Consider the following 10,742-nt stretch of genomic DNA (forward strand, 5'->3'; position numbering starts at 1 on the left):
AGTTGGGAAGCGGTGCAAAACGAGTGTTGGAGCTCAGGCACCCATTAGATTTTCCTCTTCCAGTTTTCTACCCTGTTGATGTTGAGCTTGAGTGTAACAACAGGCACATTATATAGCTACATGTCTGAAATTCTAACATTTTGTAAATGCTGTTTGTTTGGATTTATTAGCCAAGTCTCCCATTCAGTTTATATGTTGGATTGTAATATGAACCTCACACCCACCCGCTGCCTGACATGGAGTATGTTTTATCCTTTGAACTAACAGATTTTTAAGTCATTTTAGTTAGGCAATCACTTACTAAAATTCCAAGAAAGCGTGTTTAGTACAGAAATAGATTGGCAGCTGATATAAAAGAGAATCCCGAAGCCTTCTGTAGATATGTTAACTGTAAACAAGTTTTCAGAGGAATGATGGCACTAATCAGGGACCAAAATGAAAATTTATTAGTAAAGGAAGAAGACATGTCTGAAGTACTTTGTGCCCGTGTTTGTTATGGGAGAGGATTTGACCAAAGCTACCATAAACAAGAAAGTTGTTAGCTACTGAATGAGTTAAAAATAAAGAGGAGTTGGTGGAAAGGCTGTCAGTAATTGAAGTGGATAAATCACCCAATCTGGATTGGATATATCATAGATTACTGAAGGAAATGAAGATAAAAACTGGAGAGGTGCTGATCCTGGCCACAACCTTCTAATCCTTCTCGAATACATGGATGGTGGCAGCAGTGTGCTGCAGATGCACATCTTGTTCAAAACAATCAGTGCACGCTTTCTTGGAATTTATGTTCCCAAATTTATTTCTTCTGAACCAGAATTCAGCAGCCATCTGTTCAAAGCACCTTGATCTCAATATATATTTGTATTGTACATTCGGATTCCAGGAAAGCAGCACTGGCATTGAGACCCTGTTGATCACCAAGTGTTGCTCTTATTATTTTACTTTGTAACATGTTACAAGTGATTGCAGCCCATTTGGAAGGCCAATAGGAAAATGTGTTTATTTTCCATACCTCATCCTGCCACCTGACAATATATAAGATGTAGGCGGGATTTTCCAGCATTGCTCGGCCCAAAGCTGGAAAATCCCACCCAGGGTCAGTGAACCTTTCCACGGCCTGTGTCCTGCCCGCTATGATTCCCGTGACGGGTGGGATGGGAAAATTCCGCCTGTAAAGTCTATATTTCCATATTTTCCAGGACCAGAGTTTTCCTCTGTTTTGAGAGCAGCTGTGACTTGTGTCATCAAAAGCACATTATCAGTATAAAACACTTTCAGAAGTGACAACTTAGTACTAATGTAAATCTATGTCCTTAATTCTCACTAATATGGTTGCATTCATTGATTATATGTAAATCTGCATTCAATCAAGGAGCCCAACACCACAACCGCTGCCTCTCGAGGAAACCCATTTGGTCTGATTGTCGCACTGTCTGATCAGGGAATTGCTAGAGGAGAACTCTTCTGGGATGATGGTGACAGCCTGCTGAGTTATGAAAGTGGGGATTACACTGAAATTATCTTCCTAGCCAAAAATGTAAGTTTCAAACACTTCATTATTAATATTGATTGCATAGAATGTAAGCTTGAAACAATCTTCTGAATAACATAAAATGACAACATATAAGTCTATGATCAAAGAGTTTTAATGCTTTTTTTATACCTGAAACTTCAAATCCATAAGAAAGGTTGTTAGTGTAAACCACATGTAATGTGGCGTTCAGTAGAAACGGGACTGAACTATGCCTCTCAATACCCCTGCACCTTGTGCAGTCATGTAAGAATATCAACAGCAGCCAGAAAAATCTGCTTGATTTACAGCCAAGCCCCTCAGCTACAAGAGGAATGCTGATGATAGGAGATTATTTACAGCATCCTAAGGTGGAAACTGGGTTTAAATAAATGGAAAGCTTTATGTTAAAGGCAACCTTAGAGACTTAATTGACCCTAACCTGTAATTAAATATGTAATTTCTAGATATTTCCTTTTAGGATTGTATATTTAAATTAATTTTGAATTAGAAATGTTACAGAATTATGAACTTTATATTAAGATGCAAAACAGTCCTAAAGCAATGTTTTGTTTATGTACCTTTTTTGGATTGCAATGCGTTCTATTTTTACAGTAGCTTGAGAAATTGACATGTGATATGAGGACATTTGATTCTATGTGGCACCTATTCTGTTTGTCTTGACCCCTCACAGAACATGCTGTTCAGTGAGATAATCCATTTGAACAGTCAAATAGATGGCCTTAAACTGGGCAGCATCCTTATCTTCGGAGTTCCATTTGCCCCACAGAAAATTTCTGTGAATGGATTCTGGATCTCAGACTTCTCCTACAGGACGGACACAAAGGTGAGGATATGCGCTGTGTCTAAATAGCATTTTAAACATCTTGATAAACACAAATAAAATACATTTTTAGTTATGAAAATGTTTTGGATAAATTCCTTATTCCTTTAAATTTGCTGTCTCCTGAAGAAGTTAACCCTTGCTGGGTTGTATAGTGTCATAGGCAGTAGGGTATCTTACACAAATTCTCATTCGTCAATGGTGAGCTGAGACAATAAACTTTGATGGGCAATCTTATGAGAGCATCACTGTTGGGGTTGATTTCATCCTGCATGCATGCAGGGATCACTGGATAATGATCCAGAATGAGAATCATTGTCAGTTTCCTCTTCCTAACCTTGCATTGCAGCCCTGTTTCTGCATTGCCTGGAATAAGCGAACTTGGCAAAGAAAGGTGGTGGGTGGCAAGTTCAGGCAGTAAATCTGAGTTCTATGTGACTTACATCATTCATTTCTTCAATTCTTTAACTGAAAGGAGTACGATTCAGTTTTATCATGTCGTGTACCAAATCTACAAAAAATACCTTTGTTTCAGAAGCAAGAACACAAACAAATTTGGTGGTTCTGTTCATGTCATGTATCTGATTTTTCTTTTTTTTTCTCTCAGGTGCTGACTTTGCAGAATCTGTCTATTTTAATGGGAGAACAGTTCACGATTACTTGGTTCTGAAGAAAGTGAAGCAGAACCTGTTCCTACCATGAAAGTCTCCACAAAAGAAGAGGCGATTATTGTTAACCAGTGATAAAGTCTGGGAAAAGTTTTAAAGAAAATGTTTATGACTGGATTGTGATTAATACTTCAGCAAAATTACTGCGCATCATTTGAAATTGAATTTAATAAGAAGGAAACAGAATATTTTGTGTTTGAACAGAGTTCCAATTAAGTCTTGTTATTTGAATATTGGGGAGAAGTGGTTATCAGGGGGAAATGATCCTTCTTCGAGATCTGTGACGGTCATAAATCGAGAAAATTATCACAAATATGTGAAAACACCAACTCGAAGTTGACTCTCTTCAGCATTCTCATTGTTTGGCCTATCCTGTGCCACAGACGTTTTCACTTTTCCTAATGCACAGTTGAAAGGATTTTCTTTTTTTAATCTATTCGCTGATGTTTCCCAGAATGATTTAGTTTGTGGTATTTGATGATTTTCTTTTGATATATTAATTTATAGCAATTTTACGAACTATTGCTGTGCATTTTATTTTTTCTGAACCTCAAAAGTATTGCATGACAGGAGGAGATGAAGATTAACGGGAATTTGTCTTCCACATTTATTGGCTTAATGTTTCTTAAAACAAGGAGATTGACAACAGTGAATCATATTGCTTTCCTTATCTTCAGATGTGAAATATTTATTTTAAAAGTGTCTTCTGCCAGTTGGTAAGGGAATTATTTATTAAAATCAGTGCTGGTGTCAGCAGAGACAATGTTTTTTAGAAATGAATTATCCTATTTTTAAAGAAATCAATCACTACATCATTTAATTAAATAACTTTCGGCTACAGAACCATAACGGTCACCTAAGTGATTATAGTAACTATTTTTCTAAGTAACTTGCGTGCTAAATTTGGGATATTTCTGGGAGACTGAATGAAGTGCTATTTAAATGCAATTCCTTCTACTTGACATTTTTTCAAAAATAAAGCATGGTCAGGAACCAGAGGTCACAGATTTACATAATTAGCTAAGAAGCTATGGAGAAGATGAGAATTTTTTTAACAAGCGAGTTACGGTGTGAAATATATTGCCTGAAAAGTAGGAGAAACTGTTTCAATGGAAATTTCAAAAGGGAATTGGACCAGTTAAATAAATATTTGTGAGGGAATGGGTAAAGAATAAGGAAGGTGGAGAAATTGATAGCTTTTTCAGAGAGAGAAGCAGCACAGGGCTTAAAGGTTCTCCTGCATTATATGATTCTATGTTGACAGTAAAATCTGCTAATTATTTTGACACAGACAAAACCACTTGTTTCGGTTCTGTTTGAAAGAGCGATCTGTATCTCCTAATGTGCCTACTGTTGTGTCCAGTGAATTATTGTTAATTGTCTTCCCTTTGAGAGCAGAAGGTACTCATTTACTGCTCCATGCAAAAGAATGCATTAGCACATTTAGGACTGTTATGTTTTTACACATCTGGGAACAGCACATTGTTTGGGGAGGGGGAGGGGTTGAATAATTCAGTGAATTTCATGAATTTGGAAAAGCCAAGATGACATTTGCGTCTCAGGCTAATTCATTGCACTAAACAAGGCTTCAAAAGAAAATAATATCTCCCATATTTTACTTAAGAGAGAGAAAGAATTGCCATAGCTTTTGAAAATGGTCAGTGCCCAGGTTTGAAAAGGATAGTGGTCTATGTTTGTGGTATTAATCTGTTTCCTTCAAGAGTTCACATTGACAGAAAGGGGCTCCATGGTAGATTCCAAACTAAATAGCAGGTAACCATGAGGCAGATAGCATTTTTCTTCAGTTTAAACTACATTGTAGGGAGGGTGAGTATTTTACATTGAAAAAGCATTCCTTTCTTAGAATCACTATATACATGAAAGTTGTTGCAAACTTCAATAGCAAAGCAAAAAAACCCCATCGTAGCTTTACATTTAAGCACTAGTTAATATCTTTGAGTAATATAGTGGTCTTTAAGAGACTTTTTTATTGGTGAAATCTGACTATTACCCGGTAAAAAAATGCATCTTGGGGAGATACTTAAGATTGAACAGATTGCATTCATTTACATTTTTTTGGATTCTTTTTAAATAAATTTGCAATACAATGATGGTTTTGTTCTTTCAGTCATGAAACAGTCGATGTAAGATGCTGAGTGGCCTCCTTTAACAATTGTTTGGCAGTTTTTTTTCTCATCCTACATTCAATCTATCTATCCTTGGTCTTTTGTATAATACAGTAAGAAGTCTCACAACACCAGGTTAAAGTCCAACAGGTTTATTTGGCAGCAAAAAGCCACTAGCTTTCGAAGCGCTGCTTCTTCATCAGGTGAGTGGGATTTCAGTTCACAAACTGGGCATCCAACAACAGGGCAAACAGGACACTTTTGTATAATAGACAGAGGCCTGTTGTTGGATTGTTGTATTTTTGAAACATGAGAAGACATTTTATTCTGTGCTTTGCTCTTTTTTCATTTATTACATTGCGTTTGGTGTAGCCCAGTTGAGTGATGGTATGTTTATTTCATTTTGTGTAAGGTTTAAGATTTTACCTTCCTACTTTAGTTTAAAGATGATTGAAGCCCTGCTCAGCTCACCAAACTGTCTTACGCGAACCAGTCTCTATCAAAATTAATTTTAATTTACTAAACTTTGATTATGTTACCCTCAACTAGTGGGTAAATTCTTGCCAAGAAAGACATGTTATTTGTTACAAATCAGAACTTAAAAGTTCGGTACATAATCGCTTATTAAACATACACAAAAATAATTTGTCGAGTAATAGTAAGTCATTAATAGACAGTGTTACTTAAAACGAGTATCGAAGTTTATACAGACAATATTGTGCATCATTGTAAATCAACATGTCATAGAACAGAGTACATGGCGCAGAGTAAAATTTGGTGCAAGTGAAACCTTCGGGTAGGTAATAGTGGAAGCACAATGTCAAACTGAAATTTAATCGAACTTTTCAAATTTAACTTGGAACTTTAAAAATTGTAAGATAAACCACAATTTTGTCAATAAACTTCTTGTCCATGGCAGTTAACTTAATCAACTGTAAGTGATTGCCTGACTGGGTGCTAATTACTGTGAGTAGTTGTAGCTTGGATGTGGTTTAAAATGCTATGTTAAAAGTAAACAGTATCTGCTGACACCATGTGGTTGCAGAACAGTGTAGAGTGCATTTTTTAATATCAACTATAAGCTAAGTTGATTGAATATAGACATTGAATGCAGCAAAAGTTATGGGCTTGTCAACATACTAGCAGTTGTGCTGAAAGCTTGTGCTCCAGAACTACCCGCATCCCTAGCCAAGTTGTTCCAGGAAAGCTACAATACTGGCATTCATCGGACAATTGCCCAGGCATGTCCTGTTCATAAAAAACAGGTCAGATCCAATCCAGTCAATTATTGCCCCATCTGTCTATTCTTGATCTTCAGCGAAGTGATGAAAGATGTTGTCAACAGCAGTATGAAGCAGCATTACATAGTAATAACTTGCTTATCAATGCTCAGTATGGATTCCGCCAAGGCTACTTGGCTCCAGACCTTATTGCAACCTTGGTGCAAACATCGACAAGAGCTAAATTCATGAACGAGAGTTACTGTCCTTGACATCATGGCACCACATAAAAGATGCACTGCATCAACTTGCCAATCATTCTTTGACTGCACCTTTCAAACCCTTGACCTCTACCCACTAGAAGGACAAGGCTAACAGATATATGGGAGCACTACCACCTGCAAGATCGAGGTACAGACATTGCAGGCATCAGAGAGGGGGAGTGTGTTCTGGATACTTTGATCCAGGAGACAGGTCACAGTGCTCAGTCTCCTAAGATTAGAAAATGATACAAGCCTAGATAGTGGTCAGGGATAGATGAGTGTACTGAGTTAGGCAGTTAAGGGGATCCCAGGTGCAGTGCTGGAACAATCTCAGCCTTTATTTATCCAACAGGCATAAGATTACTGCAAGCAGCTTGTGCTATTGACATCAAGGTTTGCATGGTGGATGAGTAAACAGAACATAGCACTGTGGAAAAGGAGAGCATTCAAATGGGACAAGTGAAAAGGAATGTAGTAGTAAAGACACTATGGGGTAATACTGTTTGCTAATCTCAACCAGGAGTCTCAATAAGGGCTGTGACCCCTGCCAGGAACCAGGATGGGGGCAGTAACCCTGATAAAAGATTTCACATGGACAGTAGTTAGAAAGATCAATCACCCCTCCCTATCTCTGTAATATCCTCAAGCCCCATAATCCTCTGAGATATGTGGGCTCCTCTAGTTCTGCGCTCTTGAGCATCTCCAATTTTAATCACAACCCCATTGGTGAGTGTGCCTTCAGCTGCCTGAGCCTTAAAGCTTTTTCACAACCTCCAAGGACTGCAATGGAAGCGACTTCAACAGTTAAAGAAACGGGTTCATCACCTTCTCGGGAGCCATTAGGAACAGACAATAAGTGCTGGCCTTGCCAGTAACACCCACTTTCCATAGATGGGATAGCAATAAATAAAGATATGTACAGTGGGTAGTGTCCCTACCTCTGGACCTGAAGCTCGGATTCGAATCCCATGCTGGGATTTGATGGCCATGGAAGTTGTGTTTATAATGATGCCAAACAGGTTGATTACTAGCCTGTAAATATTTCCAATATGGCGGCAGAAAGAGTAGGAGAGTTTCCTAGTCAGCCATACTGCAGAAGGCAATAGTAAACTACTGCAGAACTTTGCTGTACATAATAACGGATCAATCCAATGGAAGTCCATGGCCATCCACCATGGTACCAGCGCATGGTACCGAAAGGAGGAGGAGATATCTGTTATACATGTGGTAAGAATTCATATCATGTGTTCTATCCTAAGGTTCTTTGCCATGGAATTATTGCATTGAGACTTTGTATGTCTGATAATGAGTCCCAACCACAGGCCATTCCTTCTGCTTGTGGAATACATATTCACTGCATACTTCTTGTGAACATATTTTAAAAAGAACTGAAACATTTTTTTCCATTGATAGACAGAAGTTACCAATTCTCATACTTGGTAAGTTGGTAAAATTCTTAGCAGCCTTACTTGAGTATTTCACATTTCTACATGTTGATGGGTTAATAATGATAACAATTACGCTATAATCATAGAGTCAAATACAGTTGGATTTGGCATTGTAGTCCTCCGAAGGTTTCATTATTTTGTGGTTTCTTTGTGCGGCTTGGCTCCCAAGTAGACATGAAGCGGATAGTTGAAGGTGATTGGGAATGACTCATCTGGGAGCACAGAAAACCAAAAAAATTTGTTTGCAGGTAGATTAGGAGAGAGTCATAGTCATTTCACTTATATAAAGTGTATGACTAGAAAACACAATAGCTTTCACTTACTACTGAGAGCAAATCTCAAAACACCTTGATACTGGTAACAAGAGATAAGATAAGGAAGAGACAACTTATAGTAAAGATTTTGATTACTACAAGCTGCAATGTATTCTGCATTTAAGACACGGACAGGTCACATTTTAAATAGCCAGCTTGGGAACTATTTTGGAGAATTCGTTAAACGTATTTTTGGTAGTTGAAATTACTCTAAATATGAACTATAACATATATTGTTATCTATACAGTATTTGTTAAGTGCCAATTTGAATTCAAATCTGATCCTATTAACCCTAAATTATCATTTTTTCCAATCATGTTATGTAATAACGTGTCTCAGTAATTATTGCAGAAAACTAATATCTTCCACTCATACAAACATCCTGTAGAGTTCCTTGAAAGTTTAAAAGGGGAGAGTTTCAATCCTGTTTCCTAGCAACTTAATCGACCTGCAACCATAGCAATAGAACATTTCAGCAGGATGTACAGCCAAGTCCATTTCTATGCAAATCTCTGCCGTATATGAGGTTTCTCTGTGTTTTCAATTAGCTTTGCTTTGATACAAATCTATTATTTGAAAATGCTATTGGTATTGCAAGCAATTCCCCTTTAAATCCTAAAGCATTGGTAAAACTTGTGCACAACATCAACACATTGACCACATTATGATGAATACAAAGAACAGAGAAAAGTACAACACAGGAACAGTCCCTTCCGCCCTCCAAGCCTGTGCCCATCATGATGCCCTAACTAAAAAAAAAATCTGCCATCTCGGTCCATAATCCTCTATTTCCTCTCTATTCCTGTACCCATCCAGATGCCTCTTAGATGTTGCTAATGTGCCTGCTTCCACCACATCCTCTGGCACTGCGTTCCAGGCACCCACCACTCTGTGAAAAACTTCCCCCGCACATCTCCCTTAAACTTTCCCCCTCTCACCTTGAACCTGTGCCCCCTGTAATTGGCACTTCCACCCTTGCAAAAAGCCTCTGACTGTCCACCCTGTCTATGCCTCTCATTATTTTGTAGACCTCTATCAGGTCTCCCCTCAGCTTCTGTCTTTCCAGTGAAAACAATCCTAGTTTATTCAATTAGTCCTCATAGTCAACATGCTCAAGACCAGGCAGCGTCCTGGTGAACCTTCTTTGCACTTTCAACAAAGCTTTCACGTCCTTTTGACAGTGTGGTGACCTTAAGTAAATACATTTTCAGAATAATGCTCTGCTTTCTTTTAAGAAGGCAACCAGGAATATGATAATACAAATAGCATGTCAGTAAGAAACCATCACAATTATAATGTCCATGAAACTGTAAAAGGAGCGGTGGAGGGGGTGATAATTTTGTTTCTTTTTCTGATCCTTGTTCTGTAAACTAAACTTATATACATGGGGTGGGGGTGGGGTGCGAATTTCTAGTCCCGCCCGCCATGGGAATCGCAGTGGGCGGGGGGTGGACCATGGAAAGGTTCGTTGACCTCAGGCGGGATTTTCCAGTTTTGGAGCGACTGTGGACAGAAAATTCCACCCAAGGAGTTTTATAGCAAGTGTATACCAAAACCTTGAGAAATTCCCATGCTTCTTTATTGGTGGATACTTTTCCCATTTTTTACCTTTGAGGAATAACTCAGTCAATTTTTTTTATGAAGTCAGATTAAATTTGTACGTCTGCCATAGTCTATTGTATAAAATTAACCGGACCTGACTAGGTAAACAATCTCATTTTTATGTACTTCAATTCTTATTTTTCCAAGATATCGGCCGGGATTTTCTGCTCCCATTCATGTTGGGCGGGTTTGGCATTAGGAATGGAAAATAGCGCGAGATGGCCAAAGTTGCGTTTCACGTAAGAGTATGAAGCGATCGTCCTCTCCCACCATCAGTGGCAGGATGTGTTTGTCACCGTTCGATGTCAGGAACTGAATGGTTATATATTCGCATATCATTTTTGGGCCAATATGCCAGAATCACACTCTACGTCAGAAAATGGGTGTGGTGTCAAAACAGTGGGATACACAACTGGTATCAGAAGGCGTATATCCGATGAACAGTGCGCTGAGGAGAGCAATGTGCACATGGTGCAGCCCCAGGGGCAGAGGATGCTGCCATTGGGTGCACCTGGGTGAAGATTGTTCCCTGGTATGCATGCTGTGCACTGCGGGGGCCTTTAAAAATGGCACCCAGATCTTTAGAGTGTTGATGTGATGGCAGGGCAGCTGATTCAGAGGCCGCCCGCCAGTGATACGTCCTGAAACCCCTGCCTGCTGCCTTTTTGCATGAGGTCCCGCACTATATGGCGTAAAAGGCCACCATTGCCATAGTGGGCCTACTTTGCCGATATCGGAGAAAATTT

The 10,742-nt window shown here is 38.8% G+C and overlaps 1 protein-coding gene across 1 annotated transcript in view; it reads left to right on the forward strand.

The window, feature by feature from the left end:
* The window catches only part of LOC144501672 (lysosomal alpha-glucosidase-like), a 63,411-nt gene extending 57,355 nt beyond the window's left edge, over window positions 1–6,056 (forward strand). Inside the window, exons 18-20 of the mRNA XM_078225592.1 lie at window positions 1,373–1,537; window positions 2,205–2,357; window positions 2,962–6,056. Of these exons, the coding sequence (XP_078081718.1) occupies window positions 1,373–1,537; window positions 2,205–2,357; window positions 2,962–3,024 (381 nt within the window). The 3' untranslated portion in view covers window positions 3,025–6,056. The remainder of the gene's footprint in view (window positions 1–1,372; window positions 1,538–2,204; window positions 2,358–2,961) is intronic.
* The last annotated feature ends 4,686 nt before the right edge of the window (window positions 6,057–10,742 follow it).

The sequence above is a fragment of the Mustelus asterias genome, chromosome 12, assembly GCF_964213995.1.
Source record: "Mustelus asterias chromosome 12, sMusAst1.hap1.1, whole genome shotgun sequence".
NCBI lineage: Eukaryota > Metazoa > Chordata > Chondrichthyes > Carcharhiniformes > Triakidae > Mustelus > Mustelus asterias.